The sequence below is a fragment of the Arachis duranensis genome, chromosome 6, assembly GCF_000817695.3.
Source record: "Arachis duranensis cultivar V14167 chromosome 6, aradu.V14167.gnm2.J7QH, whole genome shotgun sequence".
NCBI classification, from domain to species: Eukaryota; Viridiplantae; Streptophyta; class Magnoliopsida; order Fabales; family Fabaceae; genus Arachis; species Arachis duranensis.
Window position 1 is genome coordinate 79087228 of NC_029777.3, and position 18701 is coordinate 79105928.

Consider the following 18701-nt stretch of genomic DNA (forward strand, 5'->3'; position numbering starts at 1 on the left):
TGCACTTGAAAAGATCCATACTGATGACAATGGTTCAGATATGATGACTAAGAGTTTACCTGTAGTGAAGTTTAATTCATGCAAAGAGAAGGAAAGCTTAGTAGAGCAGCCTATCCCCACTTAATTCGGTGAGGGAGAGATTTGTTGGTAGGTCCCCAACTCAAGTGGGGCCCACACAACTTTAAAAATAAAAAAATAAAGCAAGTGGCTTTTAGACTACGGTGAGAGGGAGAGAGAGATTTGAATCTCTCATTCTTTTTGAAAGAAAGAAAACAAAGCTCTTTCCTTCGACGAAGAGAAGAAGAAAAAATGGGGAAAAAGGGCATGCCATTTTGATCCGATTAAATCGGTAAACTTGCTCCATTTCTTATGAAATTTTAGTATGTTATTCCTAGTGTAGAGATGAACATTAGGATATAACTTGCTAGTTGTATTGCCTTCTCTTTTTTCTGATTTGAGATATCCACTTTGTAGAGGGTTTATGTTAATTCCATAAGTTTTTATTATGTATTTTATTGATTGTTGAGATGCCCTAGTGTCACTAGGAAGATTGATTGTGTACCCATTATTTTAATAGTAGAAGATTTTACTATACTAGGTCTCATGGATTTTTTGTCCCTCTTTTGGGAGTTTTTCCACGATAAAAATTTCTGGTGTTTGATTATTTAATTTTTGTAATTATATTTGCTACTTGAAGTATCTTTAATATTTCCTATTTAATCGCACAGGTTGTAAAAAAAATTATTTTTGGTGCTTCTGATATTAGATAGGTTCTTATTGAACCTCATTTTTCCCAACAAAAATCCCTACAAATTCTTCTACATTCTCCAAGAGGGCATCAGGACCAAGATTGAACTCATCCAATAACAAAGCTTTGCTAGACTTGATTGCATGCTTCCACATAGACACCATTTTTGGGCTTGCATTCACCACGTTGCCCTCTTGTTCAGATTGATAATCATCTTCAGTCTCCCTTGATAAAGATAGTTAAAGACATTATGTTTAATTTGCATAGCCTGATAGCCACCAATAATTTAATTTTAGTGTATGGTCAGGCAGTACTCAATAACTAGACAAAGTAAAACACCATTATAGATTGTAATTATCTATGATTTTGAAAGAAAGATAAATGACAATTACAAAAAGATATTCATGACAATGAAAAACTATTATGAAGATATATTAAGAATGAACTTGTCTTTTTCTTCTTTGTTAAACTTATTTATGATATGCTTCCATGCAACAATAACACTAACAACAAAGTCTTATCTCACTAAGTAGGATGAGCTACATGGATCAAAGACACCACCATCATGTATTACGTCTGTAGTGAGATTGTTCACACAAAGATATCTGTTGACCAACTCATGATATACTTCCACACAACACATGTAACTAAATAAAATGTACAAGAATTCCAATAGGATAGGATGTGCAAACAAAATGGTTCAGCTACACACCTATACTGTCTGAATTCCATGTAATGCCAGCTTATGAAAGACGAGAAAATGGAGGAGGTTGTGGGAACATTGGTTACCAATCTTTGCTCCTCCACATCAATATCTGTTCATCATCAAAAGACAGCAGTGCACAAGGAACCAAATCCTACCAAAATAAGATGATCAAAATTCATGCAGAGTAATACTCCTAATGGTTGTTGGCAATGCTTATGCCGTTTATCTTGATACTTAGAGGCCTTTTACCATAGGTAAGCTAGAAGAGGTCGCCTATCAAAGTAGATTGCTCCTGAGTTTTTCGTATTTAGGAATATAAACAAATTAGTTGTTATCTGATACCTTAAGCTTGGCACCTAATTTCTTATAGTCGCTAGGCTCCAGTCCCTTGTAGTCAACCTTCGCCAAAGGGCTTCCTTCAAGAGCCTCTCTGAGATCCTTTACAAGGAAGGTGTAGACTCCATTTTTGGCTACAAAATTGCAGAACCAAATTATAGGTTTAATTTTAGAAAGAACCATAACTTAGGTTCTTAAATGGATTGGTACAATTAGACTAAAAGAGAAGTGTATTATTAATAATAACTCTAAATTAAAAATAGGTTTAGCAGGATGAATATCCATATAGATAAAGAAATGCAAAACATTATGACTACTTATCATTTTTGCTTTGACTTGATTTTGATTTCTTTTCCCCAACTACAAGATTTGGACTATATTCTTCAGCTTGTTTTATTGCAACTTCTAATCATTAGTCAAATACCTATAATATGGTTAAATATGTTAGTTTGAGGGAGAAATTTAATAAAATTCATCCAAACAACACCATGTATACATGTAGAATTCATAGAGATATTAAGAGCAGTTTAACCTCAGAATTTGATTTTAGGCAGAGTCTTGCCTCAACTTCTGGGAATTCAGTTACTCTAGGCAAGGGAAATTAGAGAAGAGTGAAGATGATAGTCACAATTGACATTACCCAATTTAGCTTTTGTTAATCCTCCTGGAGTATCTTGAATAAGTTTTGGGTAAACAGGTGTAGCAAGTTTCCAGAACATCATTGGATACAGTGGGCGTGTACTATAGTTGTAGTTTCTTCCACGCTGCCTATTGTGGTAAAGTTCAGAGGCTTAGGAAGGAGTGCCCTAATATTGAGTACGGTACTGAAACTTTTATGGCCAACCACTTTGATCGCCATTATTGTGGAAAATGTGGCCTCACCTATGTTTACCAGAACGCTGCTACGTAATTTCATTTAATTTTCTGTCGTTTAAGGTTTTACTCTTAAAATTTTAATTTTAATTTCTCATGTGTTAATTTCGGGTTCTATTCGGTGTTTCAGTTTTGGAACGAGACTGCTAAGTTTTTTTTTCTAAAGTCAGGTAATTCCATTCATGAAATGAAAGAAACATATAGGTGTCCATATATGGGACAAGCAAAAGAAACGGGAGACTCCGAACGCTCTACTATAGAGATAACATCATATAATAATCTAATAAGAGAAATAAAAGGAAGTAAAAAAAGAAGTAAAGTGCTCATCAATTAGGAATTGGGGATTTATTGAAGCTCCTTCTGCAACTTGAAAGTCGACGCTATTATCTCTTCCACACTAGTTAATACATTATCAAAGATGAACCTGTTCCTAGCCTTTCATAAGGACTAGCTCAAAATCACCATCATCATCCTTTGAGAGGAGCTATTGGGTTGGGTACGTAAGACTCTCATTCTCAAGTTCCACTCACCATAGAAATCAGGATCTTTGGTGCCCTTTCTAATAGTCGATAAGCTCATTTTTTATCAAATCTCCATTGATTTCTCACAATAGAATATGCAATGATTGATTGTTTCTGGAAATTGTAAGCATCTTCGGCAGGTGGGTTGAATCAATAGAATACGATGATGAAGCATTTGCATAGCATTGAAAGCTTTTCATGGAAGCCCCTTCAGAGAAAAATCTTAATTTTCGCTGGGATTTTCAGCTTCCATAGTTCTCGCCACAAGTTTCGTTGTTTCATAATCTCTGGGCAAAATTCAATTGGAGGATGCGAGAACCCATAAGTTACACGGTACCCCGTACTCACTTCATACAAACCATTTTTATTAAGGGCCCAATAAATTTTATCTTTTCCACCCCTAATTGTTGTTGCTAGCACACGCTGACTAGTGTCCAAAAAAAATGCTTTTAATTAGAGTTTGATTCCACAGACTATTAAAAAATCTTAAGTCCTTGACCATCACTAGTGGTTGATTTTGCAGATTGAATGCTTCAGATGGAAGGACAACACAAGGATGTGGAGGAGCAAGCCAAGAATCGCTCAAGATTTGGATATTGGACCCATCACCAAGTAACTTGCCAAACCAACCCCTTTTCAACAACCTTACGCCCTTCCAATATGCTATGCTACCCCCATGAAGGTACTGCTCCAATCTCTGCATTCATTATAGAATTGTATCGAAAATATTTACCTTTGAGGAGTTTAGATAGGAGTGATTGTGGCTGAGAGACAACTTTCCAATATTGTTTTGCTAATAGCACCAAATTTTGAGCCCCTAGGTCCTTAAAACCTAGTTCATCTCTAATTTTTGGTCTTGTCATAGTATCCCAATTAACCCATGCCATTTTTCACTCTATACCTTTTTGACCCCACTAAAATTGAGAGAGTATGTTGTGAATCTCCCTAATTAAAGTGTACGAAAAATGGAAACATGATAATAAATAAATTGGGATAGCCTCCCCAACATCTTTAATTAGAACATGCTTGCCTGCAAAGGAAAAAAGTTTCTTTTTTCACCCTTAAACTCGCTTCCTCACCTTGTCCTTGATTTCTTCAAAGGTGGCCTTTTTATTTTTAGACTGTAGATGGAAGACCCAAATATTTATCCTGTACACCAATATGAACAATTTTCAATTTCTGAGGTAGTAATAATCGAGCAGCAGGAGGAGTATTATTATTAAAGAATAGATCTGATTTATGCAAATTAACTTTTTAGCCACTGAACCCCTCATATGATTGAAGAAGACTGAAAATATTTTCACAACTTTTTTCTAATGCTTTGCAAAAAAGGATTGAGTCATCCGCAAACAATAAATGATTAACAGTAGGACATCTTCGGTTGATCTGAATACCTTCAATGAGATCGTTTTGCTCTACCTTGTTTAGCAAAAAGGATAATTCTTCTGCACAGAAAAGAAAAATGTAGGGGAATAGAAGGTCTCCTTAACGGATACCTCTATTTGGTTTAAAAAAACCAAAAGATTGACCTTCAACAACGACAGAGTAAGAAACTGTAGTTACCACCTCCTGTATCTAACCAATTCAACTAGATTCAAATCCCAGTTTTTCCAAAATGAACCAAAGTAAATGCCACTCAACACTATCATAGGCTTTGCTCATATCCTATTTAACAGCCATTTTAATCGATAGGCCCTTCTTCTTTATCTTTAGATAATGCATACATTCATGAGCGACTAGGACATTATCTGAAATCAATCTACTCTTAATGAAGGTACTCTGATTAGGGCTGATTAGTGAAGTCATAAATTTTTGTAGCCGATGGACTAGTACTTTAGAAATAATCTTATACACAGTTGAGGAAAAGCTAATGGGTCTAACTCGTGTCATATACTTTGCATCAGGAATTTTAGAAATGAGACAGATTTGTGTATGGTTGAAACTCTTGAGTAGTCTGCCACTGACAAAGAAACTGCGGACAGCCTTAAAAATATCCTCTCCTACTAAACTTCAATAGAATTGAAAAAATTTAGCTATAAATCCATCATCACCAGGGGCGCTCTGGAGGTGAACACTAAAAACTACATGTTTTACCTCATCAAAATTGACCAATTTAGTTAATTTTCTGTTCATGGTTGCTGAAACTATGGTTTCAAAATCTTCGAATGCATGTGCTAGATTAGCTTGGCCAATCGATGTGAAGACATCCTTGAAGTATGTTTCAACTACTTGTGCAATTTTCTCACAGATGGTAGTATACGTACCATCATTCTTTTCCACTTTTCAAATTTTATTTCTCCGAATTTTGGATTAGAATGATTAAACTTGTATTTCTGTCCCCTTCTTCTAGTCACTTTACACGAGATTTCTCCCTCCAATAGCTTTCCTCCCTAAAATAAGCATCCTCAAGTTTATTTTCTGAAACTTTAATCTGTTCTCCCCCTTTAACACCCTCCTCTCTAAAGATTTTAAACTAAGATGTGAGTTCACCAATGTCCTTCTTCAAATTAAATTTGTTCTGTTACTGCCATTAAATAATATGGTGCATACAATGCTTCAATTTTTTAGCCAAAACAAATATTGTTGAGTCATCCACACATTCCTTCTAAGCTTCGGTGATAATTACCCTAATTTCTTCTAAACTACACCACCTCTTCTGAAACTTAAACCTCCGTTTATATTTTTCTATGACTGGATTTGTATCAAGGAGGATAGGCGCATGATTTGAATTGTTTTCTACGAACCAAGACAGTATGGCTGACGAAAAATGATCCGTCTACTCACCGTTTGCAAGTGCACAGTCAAGCCACTCCCTGATTTGGTCCTGCCCTCGTCGCCTTTTAGTCCATGTGAACCTTCTCCCAATCATACCCAAGTCCTTCAGTCCACCACCATCAATAACATGTACAAATTTAGAAATAGATGAAGCTGATTTTAACCCCCCTCCTTCTTTCTCATCAAGGCTCACTATAGCATTAAAATCACCCATAATTACAACCTTTTCAAGGAAACGTTGTACAAAAAAGAAAAGTTCTGTGTATGGGGTAGGACAAATCCCATCCAAGCTATTTAAATGTACCCCAATCAGCTCTCAAGAACAGTTCAAAGCAGGATTAGTTACCTTGGTAGCTATGAAAAACTCTTTTTTAGCAAGAACCTCAACCGTTGTGTGCTCCTTCCTTGCTAAAGCCAATTCACATGTACCCGTCGGACTAACAATCTTTTAGTCCGTAAAATGACAAGATCTCAACTTATTTTTCATCAGATGAGATTAGCTTTTTATTTCACATATAAACATAATCTCGAGGGAGTGGGATTGACATATCCCTTTAAGGTTATGAACTGTCAGAGGTCCCCCCCAAATCCCGTTACATGAAAGAACTCTCATGGCAAATTAAAGAAAAAAATAAAGAAGAGAATAAAAAAAGCAACTTTGTTTTGAAATTAAAAAACTCTCATGATAAAAGTCAAACATTGACCTAAAAGACATAAAAACTCTGTTTTAAAAAAAATCCTAGCAGAATAATTTAAAAGAGTATGTACTCCACATATACAACAAGACTGCTATGTTAAAGGTTTCATTTTTTAGAATTTTTATGTGCTTATATTACTTTTGCGATTTTTGTTTTGTTCTGCCATACAAATCAATGGTTTGTTGAGGCTAGCTTATTAGATTCTCGGTATTTTATTTGCTTTTGTTATTTTTGTGTATTATGGAATTATCTAATAGAAAAGAACATGACAGATTGAGCTTTTACGTGGGGTTATGTGTAGTACTAATTGTAAGTACTTTCCTTGTACTTCAATCTTAAAATGCAAATGTCTTTCCACTGAAAAAATATGATCCAAATTGATTTAACATATTTTTAATTATTCTGTTGATTTTTATAATTTTACTAAATTTTTAATTAAATTTTTATAATTTTATTTTAATTAAATTCTCACACTGCTTTTAATTTTATAGACGGTTTGTAAAAAATTTCTAACCATACAAAGAGAGTCAAAATGGCATTCGGATATATACTATTGAGAATCTCATGGCAAAGTTTCATTGGGATGGAAGACCATCATCTCTGCAGCATTTATTTCATGCAAGTTTGATGAGTATATATATGTGCCTCTGCCATGAAGTTGGAGGTTTATAATCTGGATCTAACCACACCTGTGTTCTTAAATGTATTGATTATTCCTGTTTCTATCGGTTTATCACTTTGATTTGATATAGTTCTCAGGAGTTATGATAATCCTAGTTCATAGTTAAAGATAATTTAAATTCATTTGTCACAATGAGGTTACTTTATGCCAAGCATGAATAGCGATATATATAGAGGAAAATTGAAGATTGGTTAGCGGTTGGCACATTTGCATATTAGCAGATGCAGTATTTTATCTTCATGATTGATTTTATAATCGCCATTAAAATTTGGTGCTTTCAAGTTTTAACGGGACTGTTTAATATAAAATGTTATATTAGTATCTAAATGTGTGGAAGAGCATATCCATGGAAAAGGATGATAGATGTTAAAATAGCAACATATTAAGGAAATAAATTTATGTTTGATTTAAAATATAAAAAAGCATATTAGAGAAATATTATTGTATTCTACTATACTATGACAAATTAAAAAGTAACTTTGTACTTATCAAATTGCATATTATCGATTTTCTATCCGAAAAATACTTATGCAGTAGCCTTTGTTGAAGACTAATAATAAATGATTATGCTTTAGCTTTTAATGAAGACAAATAATAATTAGAGGCTTGCTACACATACAAGTCTTTTTGACTTACAAGTTTTACAAGTTGCTATACATTAGAGTCTTTTAATGCGTTATTTAGTTTCCAAAGCGCTACACTCACCGTGAATTATGAACGACTCCTCTTCCTCTTCCTCTTTCTCTTCCTCTTCCTCTTCTTCTTCACTCACCGTGAATTATGAACAACTCATCTTCCTCTTCCTCTTCCTCTTCCTCTTCTTCTTCTTCTTCTTCTTCTTCTTCTTCTTCTTCACTCACCGTGGATTATGAACAACTCATCTTCCTCTTCCTCTTCTTCTCCTTCTTCTTCTTCTTCCTCCTCCTCCATGTATTTCTTCGTTATTCTCTTTGCCTTTTCATTAGTTGTTTTATTTGCGTTTATTACTGGTATTCTTGCTTCTTTTTTTTATTTTCATGGTTTCTGAAATCAAGCTTTGAAATCGTTTTGAAGATAATGGAACTTCAGAAATACACCCAAACGATTACAGAAATACACCCAAACGATTATAGAAAATACACCCAAACGATATTTCTTCATTATTCTCTTTGCCTTTTCATTAGTTGTTTTACTTGCATTTATTACTGGTATTCTTGCTTCTTTTTTTTCGATTTTCATGGTTTCTGAAATCAAACTTTGAAATCGTTTTAAAAATAATAGAACTTCAGAAATACACCCAAACAATTATAGAAAATACACCCAAACGATTATAGAAAATACACCCAAACGATATTTCTTCGTTATTCTCTTTGCCTTTTCATTAGTTGTTTTACTCGTTTATTACTGGTATTCTTACTTCTTTTTTTTCGATTTTCATGGTTTCTAAAATTAAGCTTTGAAATCGTTTTGAAAATAATGAAACTTCAGAAATACACCCAAACGATTACAGAAATACACCCAAACGATTACAGAAATACACCCAAAGGACACTTTATGCATAATTCAGAACTCTTTCTCTTTCTCCTCCTCATCATATTCTGCTGCTTCTTCTTCTTCAAAAATGATTTCAGAGCTTGATATCAAAAAATAATGGAAATCAAGAATAACGAAAAAAGAAAACAAAGAGAAAAGCACGTAAATGAAGAAGGAAAAAGAGAAAGCAAAAAACAAAAGAAAAGAAGAAGAAGAAGAGGAGAAAGAGGAAGAAGAATGTGCAGCAAGAAAAAGAAGACGGTGCAGTGAAATTGTGCAGTAACGGTTGAAGAAGGAGAAAAAGAAAGTAAGAAACGAAAGAAAAGAAGAAGAAGAGGAAGAGGAAGAAGAACGTGCAGTAACGTTCAAGTGCGTTAATATAATAACTTGTAAAGACTTGTATAAAAAAATGCTTGTATATGGAGAATTTCTCTAATAATTATAGTATTATTTTTTACATACAAATTATTTATACATATAAGTTTATACAAGTCATTTATATTTATGCGTCCTGTACGTTCTTCTTTTTCTTCTCCTAACACTTTGTCTTTTTTTCTTCCTCTTTTTCATTATTTTTTTCCTTTGTTATCGTCGTCACCAACACCACCACCATCACCAGCTCCTCCTCCTCCTCCTCCTCCTCCTTTTCTTGTTGAACTTTTTTTTCCTTTTTCCTTTTCCTCCCTCTCCTCCATCATCTTCATCATTATGATCATCATCGTTATAGCATCGTTGTCTTCTTCTTATATGTATCGTCGTTATCATTATTGTCGTTATTGTTATCGTTATCATAGAAATTTTGCCATATTGATAACGTTACTTGATCCAAAATTTTTGCCATAGAATTTTTACTAATTTGTGTAATTGTAGCAAATTTTCATAACTAGAAAATTATTTAATACAGACAGATTTACAGACAAATTTAGTCTTTATTACAGACGAATTTTTGGCTACCGATGAAATTACCGACGGATTTTGTCCCTCTGTAAAAGTCTCGTCCGAAATTATTTACCGACAGATTTTTTCGGTCAAAAAATTATCGACGGATTTTACCAGTTACTGACGGATTTTCCGTTGGTAATTACAAAAGGATTTTTCAACAGATTTTCCGTCAGTAATTACTGACGGATTTTTTGACGGATTTTTCGTCGATAATTGGCAACAGATTTTTCGACAGATTTTTCTTCTGTAATTGGAACTTTGAAAAATCATCCCAAACTCTGAATACAGACAGAAAATTCGTCTGTAAATCCGTCAATAAAGTAAAATATTTTTTTAGATTTTTCTATTGCAAAATAAACTTGTTTTCATACAAAATAAATATATATTTAATACAAATTTTTATCTAATTTGTATTCGAATATTTATAATATTTCAAAAAATAAACAAATTCATCGTATTATCAAACTAAAAGAAAAGTACTATAAACAAGTAAGTCAATATAATTCAAAACATAAACAAAGTGTATTGATCATCAACTATAATTTCCAGTATATTGTTAAACCATACTAAAACTATCAGCTATAGTCTTCAGTGTCATCTTCATTCTCATCATCATCATAGTCCTCATCCGAACATACTAAAACTATACCAAGTCCATTTTTGCCCTTGCTAGCTCCCTCTCCAATGTTTTCTTCTCCTCCAGCAAGATGGTGCAACTCCAAGTTACCACACATACTAACAAGTCAGATATTATATGAGAAAATGAGTTCAAGATATGCCTACTAGTAGCTCAGAAACGTGCCGTTGGTAATCACGAATGGCATTAGCAGTGGCTCCGCTTGCTAAGATGGTTTCCTCGAGTTCTTGAATGGTTTGGCTAAGCTTTTCAACTTCCAAAATCTTTTGGCGGTGTGTTTTCTCTAGGATTTTGTTTTCCTCCTGTTTATGCCAGCTGTTAGTTAGCTGCATTTCAGTTCACAACAGAAAGAAAAAATGTGAGAAAGGATAGAAATTTTTGCTTGACAAATCTCAATCTGTCTCTTAAAATCCATGTTCTGATTTTGAACTTCCTCAATAATTAGAGCCCTTTCTAGTGCACTTCGCAAAATCCTTTCTGCTTCTAGCAGTTCTGACTCTTTCGACTTTGTGAGTCGTTCAAAAGCTTTCTTATCTTCCTTAGTAAGTAAAGTTCATACATTAAATTAATTATTTGAAAAATGCATCCTTGCTGGGAGTTGCATTATTTGTACCTCATTCTTGTATATTTTAATCTCAACTTCAAATGGAGCAATAATGCTGTTAATTGGGAGAGAATCATCATTCTTTTGATTTGTATGTACCCTTCTAAGAGTTGCTTCTGCCATATATTGTATAGCCAATGTACATTTCTTTTCATCTCTCAGTTTTTTCATTTTTAGATTCTGCATGGGAATAGATTTAAAAACATACATTTAGATATACTAAAATTGCATGTGGTGATACATAGGTAGGTCTAGCAGCGTATTGTGATGTCTTCCATTTTAGTAATTTTCCAAACTTAAACACTATACATTGAGTCAAAGTGAATAAGGAATAGCAGAGCAAAAAAGTGGAGACCGGAGATAGAGAAGAAAAAGATAGATGGAATGCCTTAATTGGATGCCAGTATTGATGTCTATTTATATAAGGTAATAAATATAATTGTTACAAAATAATATGAAAACCAATTCAAAAAGATCATGTAGGATTTATTTTGATTTGATGATACAATTAGGATATTATAAGATATTTCCACGGTTTCTAATAAAATGTAAGAAATTAAAATAATATAAGATGATACACATTACAGATATAGAGAGCACAAAGCCAAAGCATTGACTCCCCTTAGAGAAATTCTAGAAACAGAAAGGCAGGGTCACAACCAAAATTGGCTTGTGTCATTATTTGAAGAAAACTGCTCCAAATATTACCTTGCCATGAAAAAAGAGGTTTGTTTTTCTGTGACACTAATTTTACCTTGCCATCATCATTGCACTTCCCTTTTATGGGGATACTTGTTGATTGTAATAACTAGTTTTTTAGTAGTGTTTGGGGGATAAAACTAAGACATTTAGGTGTATTATTTAAGAATTTTCGATAGATTTAATTTGTACTGATAAATTCTGCATAATTCAAAATTCTTTTTCTTCCTCTTCTTTATCTTCTGCTACTTCTTCTTTTTTTTTATCATCATCATCATCACTATCTTCTTCTTTTTTTATTCATCTTTCATTTCTTATTTTACTTTATCAAACTTCTTATTTTACTCTTTCTTAACAAGAATAAAAACAAAAATAATCAAATAAAAAAAAAGAAAAACACATAATATTGCAAAATTACTTGAAAGATGATGAATCTACATTCATTCAACTAAAAAAAAGAAATAAGAAGAAGAAGAAGAAGAAGAAAATACAGCATTAGAAAAAATATTTTTGTGTAGTTGCAACAAATTTCGAGATAAAATTAAGACATGTAGGTGTATTGTATAAGAATTTTTGGTGAATTTGTACTGATAAATTTTACATAATTCAAAGTGCTTCCTCTTCCTCCTCCTCATCTTCTGCTGCTTCTTCATCTTTTTTTATCATCATCACCATCTTCTTTTTTTTCTTATTCATCTTTCCGTTCTTATTTTATCTTCTCAAGTTCTTCTTGTTTTACTCTTTCTTAACAAGAATAAAAACAAAAAAAATCAAACAAAGAAAAAGAAAAAACACATACATAATGCTGCAAAATTATTTGGAAGAGGATGAACCTACATTTATTGAACTAAAAGAAAGAAAGAAATAAGGAAAAAATAAGAAGAAAAAAATGCTGCATTAGAGAAAATATTTTTGTGTAGTTGCAACAAATTTTGGAGTAAAACTAAGACATTTAGGTGTATTGTTTAAGAATTTTCGATGGATTTGTACTGATAAATTCTGCATAATTCAAAATTCTTCCTCTTCCTTCTCCTCATCTTCTGCTACTTTTTCTTCTTTTTTTATCATCATCACCGTCTTCTTCTTCCTTTTTCTTATTCATCTTTTATTTTTTGTTTTACCTTTTTAAGTTTCTTCTTGTTTTACTCTTTCTTAACAAGAATAAAAACAAAAAAATCAAAAAAAAAAGAAGAAGAAACACATAATGCTGCAAAATTATTTGGAAGAGGATGAGCCTACATTTATTCAACTAAAAGAAAGAAAGAAATAAGAAAAAAAAGAAGAAAAAAATAATACAGCATTAGAGAAAATATTTTTGTGTAGTTACAGCAAATTTTGGAATAAAACTAAAAGATTTAGGTGTATTGTTTAAGAATTTTGGGGGGATTTGTATTGATAAATTTTGCATAATTCAAAACTTTTCCTCTTCCTCCTCATCATCTTCTGCTGCTTCTTCTTCTTCTTCTTTTTTATCATCATCATCATCACCATCTTTTTTTATAATTCATTTTTCCTTTCTTGTTTTACCTTCTCAAATTTCTTCTTGTTTTACTCTTTCTTAACAAGAATAAAAACAAAAAAATCAAACAAAGAAGAAGAGGAAACACATAATGCTGCAAAATTACTTGAAAGAGGATGAACCTACATTCATTCAACTAAAAGAAAGAAAGAAATAAGGAAAAAAAGAAAAAATACAATATTAGAGAAAATATTTTTGTGTAGTTGCAGCAAATTTTGGGGTAAAACTAAGATATTTAGGTATATTGTTTAAGAATTTTCGGTAGATTTGTACTGATAAATTCTGCATAATTCAAAACTTTTCCTCTTCCTCCTCATCATCTTCTGCTGCTTCTTCTTCTTTTTTTATCATCATCATCATCACCATCTTTTTCTTTTTTTTTTAATTCATCTTTCCTTTCTTGTTTTACCTTCTCGAATCTCTTCTTGTTTTTCTCTTTCTTAACAAGAATAAAAACAAAAAAATCAAATAAAGAAGAAGAAAAAATACATAATATTACAAAATTACTTGGGAGAGAATGAACTTACATTCGTTCAACTAAAAGAAAGATAGAAATAAGCAAAAAATACAACATTAGAGAAAATATTTTTGTGTAGTTACAACAAATTTCAGGATAAAACTAAGACATTTAGGTGTATTATTTAAGAATTTTTGGTGGATTTGTACTCTGCATAATTCAAAACTCTTTCTCTTTTTCATCTTCTATTGCTTCTTATTCATCTTTTTCTTTTTATTTTACCTTCTAAAAAAATATAGTTTTGCAAAATCAATAGAAAGAGGAGGAGGAAAAAAGTGTAGCAACAACCGCAGTAATAAAAAGAACGACGAAGAGGATGAAATACGCGAAAAAGAAGGAACGCAAAGAAAAAAGAGGAAGAACACAAAGAAGAAGGAGAAGAAAGAGGAGGAGGAGGAGGAACGCCAGATACAAACATTGGAGGAGGAACGTCGTGATTTCATGTGCGCATTATGAAAGTGAATTTTGTTAGGTTAGAATTAACTTGTATAAACTTGTATGCCAAAAAAATTTGTATGTGTAGCAAGTCTAATAACAACACTTTTATTCGAATAAGTATTGTTTACTTTTCTTAAAAAGGAGATTATGCATAGATCTAAAATGAAACAATAACATTTTTTAGAAAGAAACAAAAGTTGGTAGCCAAATAATAAATTATAGTAAAACTTTATCAAATAGTTATTTTTTTTATTTTCTTGGTTATCTTGTAAAGGTGAATATGGATTGAATAAGATCCACATATTTATAATATTTATCTACATCCGATATATAAATTATAGATATTATTCGATCTGTACTCTAATAAAATTGATATTCCACCTGTACTTGCGGATTTGATCTGGATATCCGCAAAATAAATAAATAAATTATAAATAAATAAAAATATGTCTACCTATTTTAACGTTCAAAAATCCTAATTTCCTTACCCTTCCTCCTTTATTGTGCCATCACACTTACCCTCCTCCTTACCTCATTTACCACACTCACTCACCCGTTGTTCTGCTGGCTCACCTCATTTTGCTCCTCTTCACCGCACCATCGTTCTACTTCTCTCTTCCTCACTCTATCACCGTTCGTTGTTTATCGTGTCCGTCGTTGCTTTTTGCGCACTTGCTGTTGCTCCTCGCCGCTCGCATCCTCATTTTGCCTTTTGAAATTTCATAACCAATCCCTTTGTATTCATTATATTACAACAGAGGCTTCATATTGAAGAAGAAATAAACAAGGTATAGAAGAACGAGTTAATACTTAAAATAACCCTTGAAATTTGCTAATAGTTTTAAATTGGTCCTTAAAATTCCAATTGACTCAATTTGAACCCCAAGTTTTAATAAATGATTCACGTTAGCCCTTTTGTTAATCTCCATTAACGGAATGCTTACCTGAAATGTTAAGTGACACGTGGACCTGACACCTAACCTTATTAAACGGTATCGTTTCTTCCTTGATGCATAATCTCTCTTTAGACGACATCGTTTTAGCCATTTTGGAGCTAAAATTCAATTACACTTCATCACCTATGATCAATTCACTCAAACAAGGAAACTTTCTTCTTTTTCATTCTCTCGCATGCACCATACTGTGAAAGATCAATGTCGCTGCTACTTTAGGTCACCGGCAAAGTTCGTCGCACGTGTTCTCGTTTGCTAGGACAAGGAAGAATAATTTGCACACCACCCTTTCTCCCATAAAGGTTAATAATACAACTATTTTATGTTTGGGTTCAATATTATGTTTTGTGTCTTCTCTTGGTTAGGATTTACAAGCCATTGATTTTACTATTTGATGCTCAAACGGATTGAGTTTTCGGGCTTGCTAAAATTTTCTTTATTATTAATTAAATAAATTTGAATTAGATGGTAAATACTCAATGTTGCTTAATAATGCAAGTTGAACGTTTACATTTATTTCTCATTTATTATCCACAGCTTGCATCATCTCTTGGTCCGCGCTTCTATTATAACATTTTCAAATGCAAGCAAATATCAGAAACGGGCGCTCAACAGGTACTGGCTGCTTTCTTTAATTGGTTTTTGTTTCCTTTTAGTTATATCAAGAGTAAAGTTAAAGCATATTTTTTATGGGTTTGTAAATGTAAGATGGTTTTTATTTTCAACAGTTTTGAACATTTTTTATTCGGAGTACAGGATACATAAAGGAGATTTGAAACTTATTTGTTTTCATGTGGAACACTTGAAACCTTATGACAACGAGCTGACAAGCGATACTTTTGCATATGCTACTGGATACACAAGCTGTTAAGACAATCCTTCTTGAAATTCCTTGCCTTGGTAGACAGGTGATCTAACTTCTGCAAATATTTTTTAGTTGTCTTTCCTTCCCTTGGAGCTTAAATCTAGGGAATCTGAGCTCCACATTTCTTGAGTTGGTGAATTTACTATGTTGTTGTTCCTTTCACTAGTAGCATTTAATTTTTTTTCTCAGCTATAGTTTTTATATAGAAAATATTGATAATGAAATTTTTAAGTGAAAACTTTCACCCGTAGACATAATTAGAAATTATTTTATTTTTCAAACCAAGATAAATTAAAAATTAAAAGCTGAGATTTTATGTTTTGCATTTTATAATTTACATGTTCCTAGTTATATTCTACCCGTATGAAATATTTTGTTGTCTCATTGGTCTTAATTAATTCTCTACTGAATTGGAAGCAGAGATAGAATGCCTGTCTAAACCAACTGACTTTATCATCTTGCATGCTATATGGCAAACAAATCCTTATGAAATTGTGTCTGTCATATAATTGTCTATTTCTTGTGTGCTTGTCAGTGTTTCTCTCATTACACTTGTTGATTGTTTATTCTCTGCAACAGACTTCAGGTGTTGTTGGCTATTCCAAGTTTGTAAGCCGTGAGATGAGCAAAGCTGAGGCACTTTTGAAGATTGGTTGTTATTGGTGAAAAAAAATACTATTATAATTGAAGTTTATTTAGTTCTTTCTAACATGAGTTTGTGTGAATGGAAGGTGTAGGTTATACGGTCTCCGGTTGATTCTGTGGCAGATACATACCGAGCATTACTAACTGAGGGTACACCAATGGAATTTCAGAGAATACTGGACCTTAAGGTTTTGCTAATTCCTATCAGTTCTTTATTCAATCATCTAGTTCTGTTTACTACCTCAAAAACTGGAGATTGGCTGTCTCATCATATAAATGCATAAAATGAACTTGTATAATTCTAAGTTCATGACTAATTTCACTTAACTTATTCTAGCTGAACAGTCATAAGTGAATGAGATGCCCTCTTAAGTAAGTGGGTAATTGTCCCAAGCTTGAGGAGAATAACAAGAAAGCATAGTCTTAATTTATGTGTAGACTAAAAACAAAAAAGTGGTTCAAGATTCACTATTTGTAAAGAACATTACATTTTTAGTAAAATAAGACCTAAAAGGAAGTAATCTATTATTGATGACACAAAACTTGCCTGTCGTGCTCAAGTCAAGTGTTGGATCTTATTAAGATACGGACTAGTTTCCAAAGTTGAAAATTCTTATGGAATATATATGAAACATTAAATTTGAATAATTACCATAATCGTTCAACTTTGTTATTTTCTAGGAATGGTTCATGGATTTATAGTTTATGGTTTTCAGATGCAGTTGATTGAATGGCAATTCTTTAATCACCTATGTCTGTTTTCACTTTTCAGGGTCTTAAAAAAGTGGATCAACAAAGCATTCTTGATGACTTTAATAAACATGGCCCTGGAATTAAGCAAACACAGATTACACCTACAGTTGTCCCAGCTTCCCCCATGGCTCCGGTGGTGCCTAATCCCTCTGCCGCTGGACTCATGGCATCTCGGGAGGATGTACTAACTAGGGCCGCCGCACTTGGACGAGGAGCTGCCACCACAGGGTTCAAACGATTCTTGGCTCTAATTGAAGCTGCCAAACACAGGAAGGATGGGCCTTTCCAGAAGCTTTTTAATCCATAACGAAGAGTGTGGTATTGAACGAAAGTTTTTATCAGAAGCTTTTGGTTGGTTTTTCGTGGTTCCAAGAAAAAAATGTGTATTTTTTGTTGTAGGTTTGTTTTACTCTAATTCTTTTTGTAATTTTACGATCATGTTTATCTTTATTTCACTTTATCAATCGGAATAGTTTATTAAAATAATGTCTAAGAATATTTATTCCAGGTATGATCATAAACCACAAACATATTCAAAATAGGAAATATAATAATAAAATTGTTACTAATATGAACTAACATCCTTAATATAATATAATTTTTATATAATTAAACGATTTGATGTGAAATTATGAAATTAATGTTTCGACAGCTAAAATGTAGTTAAATGTTATCCTTTATATTATAACAAAATAAGTTTATATTGACATGATATATTTATAGAAAATATTTATTAGTTTATTATAGCACTATTTTAGTCTATTTTTTAATATAATTTTCAAAAAGATGAATTTTGTTCAATAAACAAAAAATGCAATATTAGAATTTAAAATTTTGTTATAATTATAAACTAACATGTTTATATAAAATTAATGTAGTTATGGTGATATATATTTTTCTCTATGTTATTATAAGCTAAGTGAAATTTATCCTAGATTGGTTATATAAATGATATTCTTTATGATATAAATGTTATATAAATAGATGTTTCTCCTTTGTTATAAAAAATTTAGTTTGAAATAATAACTTTATACACAACTTAGGAATTTAGGTGTTACTACTTATTAGTTTGTTCTAACACTATTTTAGGTGTTTTTTTTTTTTAACATAATTTTCACATAAAACAACTTATTCAACAACTAGCACATATTCACTTTAGTCTTCTCACATGAACCAACATCTTTTATAATATAATTTTTCTATAACTAGTTGTATAATATTAAATATAATTGGGAGCATCATTCGAAGAAAAGCATCCAATGGACATATTAATTAATA

General features: G+C 32.2%; 1 protein-coding gene across 1 annotated transcript; it reads left to right on the forward strand.

The window, feature by feature from the left end:
* Positions 1 to 15741: 15741 nt before the first annotated feature.
* LOC107494254 (vacuolar protein sorting-associated protein 53 A-like) lies at positions 15742 to 17759 on the forward strand. Its single transcript, XM_052263071.1, has 5 exons — positions 15742 to 15775; positions 15889 to 16026; positions 16561 to 16661; positions 16763 to 16858; positions 17443 to 17759. The coding sequence occupies exons 1-5, from the start codon at positions 15742 to 15744 to the stop codon at positions 17728 to 17730; spliced, it is 657 nt and encodes a 218-aa protein (XP_052119031.1). The 3' UTR covers positions 17731 to 17759.
* Positions 17760 to 18701: the final 942 nt, after the last annotated feature.